At 53.7% G+C, this 15,499-nt stretch overlaps 2 protein-coding genes across 9 annotated transcripts in view; one reads left to right on the forward strand and one right to left on the reverse strand.

Annotated features, from left to right (window-relative positions):
* Positions 1-5,736, forward strand: part of SCRIB (scribble planar cell polarity protein) — a 53,487-nt gene extending 47,751 nt beyond the window's left edge. The window contains 3 exon segments of the mRNA XM_078392106.1: positions 312-386; positions 3,215-3,275; positions 4,141-5,736. Coding sequence (XP_078248232.1) covers positions 312-386; positions 3,215-3,275; positions 4,141-4,316 — 312 coding nt within the window. The 3' untranslated portion in view covers positions 4,317-5,736.
* Positions 5,737-5,934: 198 nt separating this feature from the next.
* IQANK1 (IQ motif and ankyrin repeat containing 1) overlaps positions 5,935-15,499 on the reverse strand; it is a 44,088-nt gene continuing 34,523 nt past the window's right edge. For 7 of the 8 annotated variants that reach the window (XM_072999531.2, XM_072999536.2, XM_078392092.1 and 4 more), the window contains 9 exons: positions 14,426-14,565; positions 13,234-13,288; positions 12,806-12,898; positions 12,415-12,526; positions 11,462-11,558; positions 11,089-11,223; positions 10,674-10,802; positions 6,343-6,513; positions 5,935-6,105 (listed from right to left, as the gene is read on the reverse strand). In XM_072999531.2, the coding sequence (XP_072855632.2) occupies positions 6,051-6,105; positions 6,343-6,513; positions 10,674-10,802; positions 11,089-11,223; positions 11,462-11,558; positions 12,415-12,526; positions 12,806-12,898; positions 13,234-13,288; positions 14,426-14,565 (987 nt within the window). In that variant the 3' untranslated portion in view covers positions 5,935-6,050. Of the gene's footprint in view, positions 6,106-6,306; positions 6,514-10,673; positions 10,803-11,088; positions 11,224-11,461; positions 11,559-12,414; positions 12,527-12,805; positions 12,899-13,233; positions 13,289-14,425; positions 14,566-15,499 lie in introns of all 8 variants that reach the window. The other variant, XM_072999529.2, reaches the window with a different exon arrangement.

The raw sequence follows: 15,499 nt of genomic DNA on the forward strand, positions 1-15,499 counted from the left end.
CCCTGCCCGTTCCTTTCTCAGTCTGGTCCTGGAGGGCGGTTTCCTTCTTGCTCTGCAGTAGATACACCTCCGGAAGGGGGGGGGGGTGAAGAGCCCACTTCCATTCCGTGTCAGTCAAAAGAGGTGCAAGAGACGCGTGGGCAAGTGGGGGGGGCAAGTGGGTCCCTCTTCCAGCCCCCACCTCTGCTCCCCCCACCCTGCGTCCCATGGCCAGGTCTTGGGCTCCTGTTCATTTTCTTCCTTTCTGTGTCTCTGCCTCTGCCTCTGGCCTCCTTGGCATCTGCAACTCCTCTCTCTGTTGCCCCTGCCAGTCCGTGCCCGAAAAGAAGTTTCTCTACAGGGAATTTGCGGCCATTCCTTCTTCCAAACCTGTTTATGATATCCAGGTACCTCCTGCATGCCTTGCCTTGGGAAGCCGCCCCCCCCCCACGCTGGGCTGTGGATATAGAGCCAGAGGGGGAGGGGGGAAGGAAGGAGCCGTGCATGGGGTGGCTCCGGTTGCGTTTGGGGAACGCTAGATGCCTGCAGGCAAACCCCAGTTGCTCCTGCCAGCAGTCCTATGAAAAGGGGACGGGGCACCAACGCCAGACAGCCAACGCTGGACGGTGGCCGGGGTGGTGGTGGAGGGCAAAGGTCGACCAGGGGGGCTCTGTCCTGGGTGTTAAGGGCCCCTCCTGTTCCTTGGGTGCTGCTGTCCAAGCAAGAGTGGGGTCTTCCACCCGTTCTGTCAGGAGGGTGCAGGGATTGAACCTGCGCCTTGCCTTCTGCCCCGCCCTCCCCCCCACACACACCTGGGAAGGTTTCGGAGGAGCAGCTGGTCTCTTTGGAAGCTTCTCAGGCCTCCGGGGCTACCTGTCCGGCCACGCCTAGACGTCCGCCCAGAGAAGGGCCCTGCAGCTGGACCGGCCCTGTCCCTTCGCCAACCCAAAACCTTTTCCAAGACGTTTGGGGTCAGGCCACGAGGTGGGCAAGAGCCTTCTCCTGCCCATGACTTCTGCCAGCTGGCTGGGGGGGGCACTCAGGAAATCCCGGAGGCGACGCAGGCACCACTCTTAGGTGCGTGGGTGGTTCTTTGTTTTGGCCAGCCTCCTTTTATGGGCAGCAGGTGATGCTTTGCTGTCAGCCCCAGGAGGGGACACGATCCCCGGGGTCTCTGAGTGCCCAGCGTGAAGCCTCTTTCCCTTACACTAAGCGAAGACACAACACACCCGCCCCCAAAAGTTGGTCACATTTCCTCACTTAGTAGCCTCGTCACTAGAGATGTGATTCTTCCAACGGCTCTGCAGATCGTGATCCACTCGCCACTCTTCAACCTTGCAGCAAGGTCTGTCCTCCTGTCAGAAGCGGCTCGCTGATCGCGATCTGCAAAGCCGTTGGAAGACTCACGGCATCCACAGCAACGGTGGATCAGTGAGTGGACCGTCTGACCCCATTAATTATTTATGGTGGCGCTGCGGGCTAAACCGCAGAAGCCTGTGCTGCAGGGTCAGAAGACCAGCAGTCGTAAGATCGAATCCACGCGATGGAGTCCTAGCTCCCGCCAACCTAGCGGTTCGAAAGCATGCAAATGCAAGTAGATAAATAGGGACCACTTCGGTGGGAAGGTAACAGCGTTCCGTGTCTAAGTTGCACTGGCCATGTGACCACGGGAGATGGTCTTCGGACAAACGCTGGCTCTATGGCTTGGAAACAGGGATGAGCACCGCCCCCTAGAGTCGAACACGACTGGACAAAAATTGTCAAGGGGAACCTTTACCTCTATTTATTTATTAGATTTCTATCCCACCCATCTAGACCAAAGGTCTACTCTGGGTGGTTGGATCCTCGTTATCACCACCTGTGCGGGGATATTCATATACGAATACCCCCATCTCTGCTTGTTGATGTCTACGTTGGCTCGGGCATGTCGTGAGAATGGCTGACGGTCAGATTCCAAAACATCTCCTGGATGGAGAATGAGTGCAGGGAAATCGCTCCAGAGGGAGACCACAGCTGCGATACAAGGAGATCTGCAAGCGGGATCTGAAGGCCTTAGGAATGGACCTCCACAGATGGGAAACCCTGACATCTGAGCGTTCAGCCTGGAGGCAGGCTTTGCATCACAGCCTCTCCCAATTCAAAGAGACCCTTGTCCAGCAGGCTGAGGCAAAGAGGCAGTCCCGAAAGCAGCAAAACCAGGGAGCTGGACAGGGGACAGGCTGTATTTGTCTTCAGTGTGGAAGGGATGGTCCCTTTTCAGCCACACTAGACGCTGTTCCAAGTCCTCCATGCAGAGCCCGTTACCATCGCCTCTCGAGACTGAAGGAGGCGTAATACATGCTCGTCACCCATCAATCACCTGGTCCTTCTGGCTGCCCTTTGCTGAACTCTCCCGGCCCGTGACCCTCTTATTTTGAGATGGGCGCGGGGGGGTGTGTCAGAGCTGCTGCACCCACCCTTTGGCACGAAGGAGAAGGGCTGGCCAGCTTTGCTGTGGCCTCCTTTGCTGAGGTTTCCTGCTGTGGGGCCGGCCTTCCCACGTTCCTTGCCTCCAGCGGCCTCTTTCCTGACTACTCACTGCCAGCCAAGTATTTCTCAGTGCCTGCCTCCGGGTATGCCTGTGTGCGCATGTGCGCTCGTTTGCTCTCAGCTGCCCCTTGTCCAGGGCAGGTAGGAACATCCCAGCTCCAGAACGGAGAGGCAGGACATGAGAGTGGAACGGATCTCTCTTGCTCGCTCGCGTTCCTATTCTTGCCCCTGAGAAGGAGCTTTCTGCAGGAGGGTCCCACCTCCTCAGGGCAGCATCCGGGCCACCCCTGAGGCCAGCGAGCCTGGCCCTGCCCGGCATTGGGTTGGTGCCTCCTTTGGTGGCACAAGAGGGCGCATTGGTGAAGAGCTGGCAGGTGGGGGGGGAGAGAATGGACCTTTGGGGGCCAGACCGAAGCAGCAGAGCCCCTCCCCACGACTTTTCCTTCGTTCCGCTCTTCTTTCTTGAGGAAGCCGCCCGGGTACCCTTGCTGCTCTTCTCGATCCCTCTTCTCTGCCCTCACACCCCCCTCGAGTTCCTCGTGGCTTCTTCCCACCCCCACCCCACGAAAGTGTGAAGCTGTGCTGGGTGACCGTGAGAGGTGGCGCTCTGTGGCAGCCGAAGGGGGTGGGTGGGGAGAGGGAGGGCCCAGGGACCGCAAGGGACTCATCCGGCCTCCCTGCCTGCCCCCCCCCTTCGCTCTTCCAGACTCCTGATGGTGGCGGCAGTCGAGGCAGACTCCCCAGTGATGCCTGCGGTGGCGGCTCAGGTGAGCAGGGGTGCCGGGGTCACCTGCGCGCTCTCTTCCCTCTTGGAACAAGTCTCTTTTTTTTTTCTTTTTTGCTGGTGGGCCATGAAGGAGGAGGGAAGCCTGGCTGAGTGGCGAGTGTTGTCACCGGCAGCCGGCTCTCTTGCAAAGAGCCTCGTCTCTGCAGCTCCCCGAGAGAGCAAGCATCCCTTCGTGTGACACGGAGGCTCTTCTCCTCCACTGTTGCCGTGGCCGGGGGCGGGGGGGCAGGATGGGTGCCGACGATTGCAGGAGAGGGAGCTTGCCGCACTTGGCCGGGAAGCTGCTCAGCCGTGGGAGAAGGCGCTCCCCTTTCTGGGGTTGGCACAGCAGTGGCCTGGTAGCTTTGCCCAGGTTGGCACCTCAAGCCGCAGGGCTCAGGGGTGGCTTCAGGTTGGCCACTTGCTGCTCCTCAGAAGATCTGCTCCCCCCCCGCTTCTCTGGTTTGTGGGGGTGGGGTGGGGAGGGTGCCTCCTGCCGGTGCTTGGCGGCCAGCTCTCTTCCCTCGGGGAGGGGGGCTTATTATGTCTTCAAGGCAGGGCCCTCTGATGGCTCAGGAGCCCAGCTGTACACTCCCCATGTCCAGAGTCTGACAGCTAGACCCAAAAGCCCGCCCCCACCCACCCCCGTGCCATTCTGTGGGCTGGCTCCCCACCCCACGTCATGCCCCACGTGTGCCAGGGCTCCAGGGGAGAAGCTGGGCCAGGCCTCCCTCCTTCGGCTCCTGCCTCAGAAGTGTGCCAAAGGAGCTGATGGGGAGAGCAGGAGAGAGGCCTGCCATCCTCTGCTAGGAGGTGGGGGTGGGGGTGCGCTTTTTCTCTCTGACCCCCGTTTTCTCCACCACCAGCAGTGGCGGCCGGGAGCCAGAAGCAAGAGACCCCCGGAGAAGGGCAGGAGGGGTCTCCACTGGCCCTTGGCCCCCCCACCCCCACGGCGTCCCCCCAGGATGAAATGGGGCTCTTTGGCAGCCAGCGCAAGCTCCGGCACGCACAGCACGGCTTGGAAACGGCGGTGCCCACATAACGATGAACCGGTCCCGGAGGGCTGCTGAGAACAGCGCGGAGGCTCGGGGGTGGGCAGCAAGCAGCTCTTGCAGGCAGCGCGCCAAGGCGTAGCCCGTTTGGCCCCGGCAGGCACGCTGGACAGAAAAGGCTCCCGGGGGGGGGGGGGGCGCGAGAGGCCAAGGCCACGGATCTTCTCTTCTCCTCATGGCACCAGGGGTGTGTGCGTGCGTGTGTCAGGTTCTGAGCAGAGTGGGGCAGGCAGGAGCAGCCGGCGGCCGAGTGCTGTGTAGGGGTGCACCTGCGTGTGCGTGTGTAAATACTGTATGGGAGTGTGAAGGAGTGAGTTGTCCAGCTGTTTTAGGTTGACCGTTGCTTGTGGACGTTCGGGGGAGTGGAAATGGGTCCTCGGCCCCAACTGAGATTTGCCAAGTGGTAGGCCAGCAGGCGGCCCAACCCCCTGCCGCCCCCCCCACCACCCCCCGGTGTCCCACTGCTGTTCTTTCTCTCCCTTTCACCACTTCAGGGCATGGCGGGGGCGGAGGGGCATGCCCTTGCTGTGCCTGAGGCGGCGTGGCCCGCCTCCCTGGTGCGCGGCCGGCGTGTTCACAGGTGCCGTGGCCTGGCAGAGGCTGACATATCGCTTGATGGACTAGAAAGAGCAGCGTTCAACAAGGGGGTGTGCCGGAGATGCCCGGGGGGGGAGCGAAGCAGGGGGGCACATGTAGCACAGAGCGGGACAGAGAGTAGGGCCAGATTAGCTGTATTAGGATGGGGTGAGGTCGGTAGAAGATACAGTACAGTCAAAATGGGGAATAGGGGGTTGGGGTGGAGGGAGAAGGGCAAGAGGAGGGGTGCTGGGGCACACGGTGAGGGCACAAGGCCTGGGAGACAGGAGGGGGGCCCATCACGTGCCCACAAGGGGTGCGGCCGAGGCTCGGTGCCAGCAGACTGTCTTCCAGGTTGCCTATTCCCTTCCGGAAGGACGCAGGGCCCAGAACTGCGACCTGTTTCCTCCTCGGCCAGCTCTGAGCGGTGTGCGTGTGTGCGTGTGCGTGTGTGGTGGGGAGAGCCATGTGTTCACACCAGATCTACCATTCAAGGGTCGTTTTAACAGGACTGGAAGGCTTGGTTTTTAGTGAAGAGGGACGGGCCCTGACTGCCTTTTAGTCGAGCTGCACAGAGCTGCTGCTACATCAACTCTTAGAGCTTTTTTGATTCTAACCTAATTTTAGCATTTTTTTTTTAAATGAGCAATTTGGGGAGGGATCAGGCAGGGTTTCAGCAACTGACTTAGGACTTCTCTTAGGTGCTGGGCTGGGGTGTGTCTGTCCTTCCTGAAGAAACTCCAAGGGAGAGGAAGACTTTAACTAGCAACCTTCGTACAACCAAAGAGATCTATTTTCTGGTTCCAGGACAATAAAGTTTACTTTTACCTTTTAGAGCCCCTGCGTCTTCCCTTCTCCAGCAGAGTCTGTGGCCCCTTCCCAGGACACTGGAGACTCGCGATATGGTGGTGGGTGGGAAATATATTCCTGCCTGTTTGTCAAGAGGGAGAGACGCCGATCGAATCTCATCCAAGCCTGAGAGCATGGGCGAGCGAGCTACAGAAGGTGCACAGAAGAGGGGCTCAAAAGTGGTGCCTTTCCTGGGGAGAAATTTATTTTCTTCTGTAGTCAAGGCTGCCGTCTTCCTTGCTTACGGGTGCCAGAGGAACTCAACGCCCCTTGGGCTGTGCGTGCTCAGTGCTGAACTTTCACGGGGCCAAGGGGAGCCTCCGGGGGAACTGATCACCTCGAAAGCGTCGCCTTCTGCCAAACACCAAAAAAAGCTGAGTGAGACCTCCTTGTGCCGGGGTGGGGGTGGTGGAGAGAGAGAGAGAGAGAGAGAGAGAGAGGACTTCTTGGGCCTGCCTCCCAAGGCCACGCAGGCTCCATTCAGGCCCTGGGAACATACGTACGAGCCGGGACAGGAGACCAAGCCCAAAGCCCAGGGTTTCACGTGTAACGTACACCTCCAGCTCAGGCAGCCTCCCAGGTGGCGCCTACCGACTGCTCTTGGTCAGGACGACTTGGACTGGGAGGAGGCGCTGCAGAAGCTCCTCTGGTGGATGCGCACACTTGGTGACCACAAAAAGTTTGAATTTTTCTGTGCGAGCTGCTTGAAATTCAGTCTCTGCATATTCAGGTCCGTCTGTCGGCCTCACGAGGGAGAGATACCTGTGAAGGAAGGCAGCAGTGCTCAGTGGGCGCACTGCAGCGCCCTGTGCTGGTGGACAGCGCCATCCAAACTTACCAGGCAGAGCCAGGGGTTTCCAAGCAACTCCCCCCCCTCATCTGTGGGGGTATCTTGGCTCTGGAGGCCTTTTTGGCCATTCCATACCCCTCCAATGCTGTGTGCCCCCCCCCAGGGTTGGATGCTTGCACCATCCCTGTCCTTGTTGCAGGGCCCCTGGCTGCCCCACAAGGAATTGGTGAAGGCAAGGGTATCTGTGTGGTCCTGAGACGCCAGGGATGGGGGAAGAGCCTGGCCAAGCAAGGGCAGAACACCATCTCTGTAGCCAAGCGGGATGAAGGCACAGCCCCCCCCCCACACACACACACAGAGAAGAAAGCCTTGTAGTTAGCAGACTCATTTCCCATCTGTGCCACCACCTTCACCCTTGGAACTAGATGACTAATAATGTCAAATTATATCCCTTTTCACACCATACCTCTCCAAAAAATACATGGATTCTTCTGCTGGCATATAGCCTTTCCCCTCAAAAAGACATACTCCCAAGTATAAATTCCATACATCTTTTAAATTATTAGATTTTATCATTCCTCTTCTTGTTTTCATTTATGCTATCATTAATTGCCAAGTTCCACATTTCTTTATACCAGTCTTGAAATTTGTTGCTTTTCCAATTTTTTGCAAACATTAGTCTTGCTATTGTAACCATTATAACTACTAATTACTTCTGATCTTTTTCAACTGGTTATTCTTAATTATGTTCATAAGGGCAATAATTGGTGATATCTGAATATCATATTCAATAATTTTGCTAATTTCATTAAGACCAGTGCCCATTCTTTCTTATTTCACACATCCACCACATATGCATATAGGTCCCTTTTTCCCTGAGATGGCATGTTATTTATTATATTCCTTCTTACTGGAGTTAAACGCCATCTAGAATCTCTACATTGCAACGGGAAGGCTGAGCTCTTTCCCTCCCTCTGCCCCACCCACCCCACCCCACTCCACTCCTCACTCTGTTTCCTCTCTAGCCAAACACACCCATGTCATGCCCTGATGAGGTTGCAACCCAAGACTTTTAGGATATTGGGAAAGCCAATTTTACTGAACTCAGAACAATTATAGGGAAGGTTATATGGAAATCCTCACAGGAAAAGGAGTCCAACATGAAAGTGATAACAGGTTACATAGAAAAGGCGTAAGTGCTCTGTTCCTACTTCAGCTCTGCCTTCTCCCAAAAGACAAAGAAAACACCGTCAGGGGATAAGTAGGCAGGTCCTCTTATGGACTGAGAATTGGCGGAGAACCAGGAAACAGAGAGTAGGTGTCAATGGGCAATTTTCACAATTCGTTTAGTTGTGTCCGACTCTTCGTGACCCCATGGACCAGAGCACGCCAGGCCCTCCTATCTTCCACTGCCTCCCGGAGTTGTGTCAAATTCATGGAGCCCAAGAAAGTAAAATCTGTCACTGCCTCCATATCTTCCCCTTCTATTTCCCAGGAGGTGATGGGACCAGATCCTGAAGCTGAGGCTCCAGTACTTTGGTCATCTCATGAGAAGAGAAGACTCCCTGGAAAAGACCTTGATGCTAGGAAAGTGTGAAGGCAAGAGGAGAAGGGGACGACCGAGGATGAGATGGCTGGACAGTGTCTGCAAAGCAACCAACATTAAATTGACAGAACTCCAGAAGGCAGTGGAAGACAGGAGGGCCTGGCGTGCTCTGGTCCATGGGGTCACGAAGAGTCGGACACGACTAAACGACTAGACGACGACGATGGGACCAGTGGCCATTATCTTAGTTTTTTTGATGTTGAGCTTCAGACCGTTTTTTGCACTCTCCTCTTTCACCCTCATTACAAGGTTCCTTAATTCCTCCTCACTTTCTGCCATCAGAGTGGTATCTGCATATCTGAGGTTGCTGATATTTCTTCCGGCAATCTTAATTCCGGCTTGGGATTCCTCCAGTCCAGCCTTTCGCATGATGTATTCTGCATATAAGTTGAATAAGCCAGGGGACAATAAACAGCCTTGTCGTACTCCTTTCCCAATTTTGAACCAATCCGTTGTTCCATATCCAGTTCTAACTGTTGCTTCCTGTCCCACGTATAGGTTTCTCAGGAGGTAGATAAGGTGATTAGGCACTCCCATTTCTTCAAGGACTTGCCATAGTTTGTTGTGGTCCACACAGTCAAAGGCTTTTGCATAGTCAATGAAGCAGAAGTAGATGTTTTTCTGGAACTCTCTGGCTTTCTGTATAATCCAGTGCATGTTAGCAATTTGGTCTCTAGTACCTCTGCCCCTTCAGAATCCAGCTTGTACTTCTGGGAGTTCACAGTCCACATACTGCTGAAGCCTACCTTGTAGGATTTTGAGCATAATCTTGCTAGCGTGTGAAATGAGTGCAATTGTACGTTAGTTGGAGCATTCTTTGGCACTGCCCTTCTTTGGGATTGGGATGTAGACTGATCTTTTCCAGTCCTTTGGCCACTGTTGAGTTTCCAAACTTGCTGGTATATTGAATGTAGCACCTTAACAGCGTCATCTTTTAAGATTTTAAATAGTTCAGCTGGAATGCCATCACCTCCACCGGCCTTGTTGTTAGCCAAGCTTTCTAAGGCCCACTTGATTTCATTCTCCAGGATGTCTGGCTCAAGGTCAGCAACCACATTATCTGAGTTGTCCGGGATATCCAAATCTTTCTGGAATAATTCCTCTGTGTATTCTTGCCACCTCTTCTTGATGTCTTCTGCTTCTGTTAGATCCCTCCCATTTTTGTCTTTTATCATGTCCATCTTTGCACAAAATGTTCCTCTAATATCTCCAATTTTCCTGAACAGATCTGTTTTTTCCTTTTCTATTATTTTCCTCTATTTTTTTACATTGTTCATTTAAGAAGGCCCTCTTGTCTCTCCTTGCTATTCTTTGGAAGTCTGCATTCAATTTTCTGTAACTTTCCCTATCTCCCTTGCATTTGGTTTCCCTTCTCCTCTCTGCTGTTTCTAAGGCCTCGTTGGACAGCCACTTTGCTTTCTTGCATTTCCTTTTCTTTGGGATGGTTTCTGTTGCTGCCTCCTGGACAATGTTACGAGCCTCTATCCATAGTTCTTCAGACACTCTGTCCATCAAATCAAGTTCCTTAAATCTGCTCTTCACTTCCACTGTGTATTCATAAGGGATGTGGTTTAGTTTATATCTGACTAGCCCAGTGGTTTTTTCCAACTTTCTTCAGTTTAAGCTTGAATTTTGCTATGAGAAGCTGATGATCAGAGCCACAGTCAGCTCCAGGTCTTGTTTTTGCTGACTGTATAGAGCTTCTCCATCTTTGGCTGCAGAGAATATAATCGATCTGATTTCGATATTGCCCATCTGGTGATTTCCATGTATAGAGTCGCCTCTTGTGTTGTTCGAAAAGAGTGTTTGTGATGACCAGCTTATTCTCTTGACAAAACTCTATTAGCCTTTGTCCTGCTTCGTTCTGAACTCCAAGGCCAAACTTCCCTGTTGTTCCTTTTATCTCTTGACTCCCTACTTTAGCATTCCAGTCCCCTAGAATGAGAAGAACATCTTTCTTTGGTGTCAGTTCTAGAAGGTGTTGTAAATCTTCATAAAATTGGTCAATTTCAGTCTCCTCAGCAATGGTGGTTGGTGCATAAACTTGGATTACTTGGCAGCAATCCGTGAATTTTCACAATGGAGAGAGGTAAAAATCAGTGGGCCCCATGGATCTGTCCTGGGACGAATGCTTTTCAAACCATAAATGACCTGGAGACAGGGATAATCAGTGAGTGGCAAAAGCGTTTCCATATAAGAAAATGTAAAGTAATGCACATTGGGGCACAAAATCAAAGCTTTATCAGCTGATGGCTTCTGAGCTAGGAAAGAAATCTTGTAGGACAACTTGGTGAAAGTGCCAACCCAGTTTACGGCGACAGTGAAGAAAGCCAATTCCATGCTAGGTCTCATTAAAAGGGGGACTGGAAATAAAGGGTGGCGGGGCTTCATCACGGTGAGACCAGCGTGGTTTCAGGAAAGCTCCTGAAACGAACTGAGACCCCTTGCGGGGGAGGGGGGGAGGACTGCCACTAGGAGAAGTGGCATCTGAATCTTCTCTTTGAAGTCTCATCTGAGGATGCCCACCTCTCATGTTCCAGGATCTTCTTGCTCAGCACTGCTTCCACTAGTCCTGTCTCGATCCGTTCCAGCTGCTTCTTCACTGTGTCAAACATGTTGATTTCCATCATGTCAAAGACTAGGGGCTTTCCATACCTGGAGTGGGGGGGGGGGCAGAGGGGTGGAAGGTTGTCAAGAGAGAGTAGCATTGGTTAGCTGAGGGGAAAGCACAGGCAGCTGGCCGTCAGTGAGGCCCACTCTTTGCTCTGCAAACAAAGATGCCCACCCCTCCAGCTAGCCCCCAGTGAAGGTACCCTCCATTGCCCCCTCCCACCACAGGTACTGGGCTGCAGCACAAGAGCAGCAACCCTCTCCCCCCCCCCCCCGACACTACCATGTTCTCACAGACATTGCTCTGGCTTTCTCCAGTTTCTGCACCTACCGAAGGGCACCCAGCAACGCCAGGCGGATCGTTTCCACGTCCATGTCACTGGGATTCACTGTGCTCAGGTAATTGGTGTCCCGATAATGTAGGAAAATGGCTGCCTGGCCAGAGGAGTCAATGATCACAGGCCACCTATGTAGGGAGGAAGCAAAGGTGGGCCTGGACAGGGCAGAATGGGGCGGGCGGGCAGAAGGCTCTGCTCACAGCCCCTCCTGGCCGATCACTCAGAGTTCCCTTCTCGGCTGCCCAGGCAGGAGGCCACCACAACTGCAAGAAGGGAGGCCAAGCCAACTGGTAGGAGGCAGAGGCTGGCCAGCATGCCGTCAGTGGGCCCCAAAATGTGCCCGCTCTGGCCTCACCCTCAACTCACCGCCCATCTGCTTGAATTCTTCCGCCCACGTCTTTCAAAAGCACGTCGTCCAGCTCCTGCACAGAGCACCTGAGGCCGCGGAACTCCCCCTCGGACCCTGGCAAAGCAGAGACGCTCTGTGACCAAGGGAAGGGCCAGGTCTTGCAGGAGCTGCTTCCCCCTCCCCAAAGCCAGACCCCGCCAACTGTTCCCATTCTGGACGATTACCCCCCTTTCTGGTGCAAAGCCATCGGACAACTAGCAGAGCTCTCGAAAGGGCTTGCCCTCCCCGGCCACTTCTCTCCAATCCACTCAAATCCAATGGCTACCTGAAGAGAGGACAAGGCACGGAGGCCACCGCCACCACCTTGGGAGAGCCACTCACCTGCATGCTGAGGTGTTTGCCAGCATGCTCTCAGGCCTCAGTGCAAAGCACTGCAAAGCACTGCAGACACCCCGTCCCACTTCCCACCTAGATCACCAGGGACTGGCGCTTTTCTTTTTAACCTCTGGGTAAACCAGCAGGCAGGCAGGAGCCCCCACCACCTTAAGCAACCAGAGACTGCTCTATGTATTCTTCTCAGCAAGGTCTCACCGTCTCCCTCTAGTGGCCAGGTCTAGTAAAATGTGGGGAATTTTCTGCATTTAAAAACATTTTAATAAAGTATGTAATTTAATATTTGCAGACCATGGATAAGTGAATCAGCAGATACCGACCCCACAGATAAAGGGGTACTACTGTATTTCCATGTTGAATAACTTTACAATGGCTCATACCTCTTGTTTTAATTTCTTGCTTTAATGATCTGTGAACTGCCTTGGGTCCCCATCCGCCGCACGCAGGAAATTGGCCTAAATGGGATGTTCCAAACTGGCCTGGGAATTGGGGGCTGTGGGTCTACTTGTGAAGGGTGGGATCTCTTCAAAGAGATGCACCCCTCAGAAGAATGCAGGCAATCCGAATGCTCACTCACCTTCCTGCGTTGTCCGTTCTCGCAGCCGGAGCTGGGCCATGGAGAGCTTCTCCTCCGCCTCCCTGGCAACGGCCCGCAGCCTCTCCACAAGCTCTTCCGCATCGGAAATTGCCTGCCACAGGAAATGCAGATATGAAGGAGACGCCTGGAAGAAGCCGGCCCGCATTTGGGGCAACCGGAGACTTTGGAGGGCTTTATTTTCTGCCCAGAGACCTTGTTCACACACCGCTCATGGGCACATTTTTATTTTGGGTCGCATCCACCTTGGGCTGTGTCTGTACTATTGCTGTTGTTATTTCCACTCATAATTTCAAATCTTGGCCAGGTTTATTTTGTTTGCAGCCCTGACTCAGGAAGTGGCCCTACAAAACCAGGAAAAAGGTCCACATACACGGAGAGTGATTTCAGCATTGCTCCTCTGCTTCTGCTGGCATTTGTCGTGCTCCCGGATCCGTCGGTTGAGCTCACAGTAGGCCTGCTGCAGCTGCAAAGAAGGCAGTCCCAGCATGAGCTCAGCCCCCAGAGCACAAGGGCAGGCGGCACCTTCCAGAGGGGTAACCGTACTGGAATTGGGACCCTTTGCTCTGGAGGCCGTGGCCTCAGGCACATGGCCACAGACAGACCTGGGCAGTGCAGCTCAGGTAGGGCCCACCCCCTCCCCGCCTCCCCAGAGCGCCAGTCCTGGTGCCACTCAGCCAGAGGCGTGAGCCACAGCAGCCCACCAAGACCCCCTCCCAGCAACACTTGATGGCAAGGAAGTTGCCCAGGGGAGAAGACCCAGGAGGGCCTGGCCTGGGCAGACACCTCTGTGGCTCCCACCTCCTTGCTGCACCGCTCATACTCCTTTGCCAGCTGATCCACCTCCTCCATCATCCTGCAAGAGAAAGACAAGGAGTGGAGGCACCGCCTCAAGACCCCCCTCCCCTCCCCACGTGCTTGCTTACATGATTGAGACCCACTTTTAAATGCACACAGCACACATTCAGTATCCGTTTTGATTAAATAGAAGACTAAAGCGAGAATCAGAAAAATCATAATCTCTCACATTAAATTCCAGAAAACAGAGTCCTTCAACCAATTCAGGATCTCACAACCCAGTATTAAAGAGAAGAAGGGGGAAAAACAAAGTGGGTCCATCCATCTCCAAGCAGCAACAGGAGCAGCAGCAAACACAACAGCAAGCCCCGGAGGATGAGGGCTGCCTCCGGCCCGGCCCGGCAGCCTGTTCGTTGAAGAGGAAACATCAGCAAGAGGAGGCCTTCCTCCGGGCAGCCTTCCATTCCCCTAGCGGCAGCAGTGGCAGCAGCAGCAGCGTGTGAGGGAGGGAGGATGTATCCTGGCTCCCCTATCTTGGAGCCCATGAACCCGGCTCCCTGTCCCCAGCACTCTTGCAGATGGCAAAGAGCATTGCATGGCAAGGGAGGGGAGGGGCACTACATCGTGCGCTGAGTACGAGAGGCAGACGATAAGGCTGGGGGTGGTTGAAGACAGGAGGGAAAAGGCCAAGAATGGGATGGATTGAGACTCCCTCGTGGGAACCAGGATCCTGAGTTTGCCAGAGCTGAGCAGGGCTCTCAAGGGCAGGACATGTGGGAGGCCACTCACCGGCAGGGTTGCCACGAGTCGAAGGCAACCAGTTGGCACATGACTGGCCCTCCTTCCTCCTCCTCCTCCTCCTCCTCCTCCACCACCCAGAACTGTCCGTGCAAGAAGAAAGGAGACGTTGGCCAGACCAGCTGCAAAGCAGCTTCCAAATCCAGTGGCGAGGCAGCCCTGGTGGCTTTCTGAGCAAAGTCAGGGCGCAAGGGGGCATGCACCGTACAGCTGCAGCGCATGTTCACTTACTTCAGTGGACATTTTTGCCTTTATAATTTTGCTCTAGGTCAAGCCTGGCTCTGTGGGTTGGAAGAAAACCTAACCCCTTGCAAATTCTCTTGAGGGTTGCGGGGGGGGGGGGAGGGAAGGATGGGCGGGAGACAACGCACCCCCCCGCGCGAGAGAGAGCGCTCACCGGTGTGTCTCTGCTTCGTTCGCCTTCTTTTCCTCCTGGGCCCTTCGCTGCTGCTCTGCCTCCATCTTCTGAAGCATGGCCTCTGTCAGGCTAATGTCCCAGGACTTCAGGACAGTCACCAAGCTATCCAGAGAGGCGACCTCGAGAGAGACAAAAAGCACAGTTCTAAGAAAGCCATCCAGAAATACTAACTCTGGTACCGGCTGTGGCAAGCTCTTCCTGGATGGGATGGCGACCGTCACAAGTCAGAAAGCTGACCTAGATTAAAAGCATCTATGCAAGCCAGACCCAAAGAGGCTCAAGACCAGAATCCATGCACTGGGAAGCGCTCCAAAGCACATGTGGGGTAGAACGCTACCGAAAACAAGACACTCCCCTCCCATTAGACCAGGGGTCAGCAATTAACTTGTAAAGGTGGGGGCCACATGAAAAATCTGAACTGTGTTCGGGGGCCGAACTAACTTTACTTAAAAATTAAACGAAGCAGTGATGTTATGATTGTTTTTTATTTAAACTTGTTAATCTTCACAATACTAAAGAGGTTTTTGCAGTATGTTAAAATAAGCAACTGATCAACTTTAGATAAAAAGCTATAAATGGTTTTGATGTTCAGCTTGTTCAGTGACAGAAATCCAGTCTGTCATGGGCTAGACTGGAGCGACGACCAGCGGGCCAGACAGGGGGGCTCGCGGGCCATATGTGGCCCTCAGGCCGCACTTTGCCCAGGTCTGCATTAGACTCTGGCAACGATAGGAGAGGCTTCTGAGGGCCCCTCACAGGTGAACATATACTTCCCTCAGCTTATCAGAAGCACCCAGTCCCTTTCTGTTGGGCCCATTTTAGGAGTCAAGACTCAGAAGGAGGAAAGAAGCCACCTAGAGTGGTCACAGTGACCAGATAGGCGGGGTATAAATGGAATAAATAAATAAATAAATAAATAAATAAATAAATAAATAAATAAATAAATAAATAAATAAATAAATAAATAAATAAATAAATAAATAAATAGAAAGAAAGAAAGAAAGAAAGAAAGAAAGAAAGAAAGAAAGAAAGAAAGAAAGGAGATGGCTCAAA

The sequence above is a fragment of the Pogona vitticeps genome, chromosome 4, assembly GCF_051106095.1.
Source record: "Pogona vitticeps strain Pit_001003342236 chromosome 4, PviZW2.1, whole genome shotgun sequence".
Taxonomy (NCBI): Eukaryota; Metazoa; Chordata; class Lepidosauria; order Squamata; family Agamidae; genus Pogona; species Pogona vitticeps.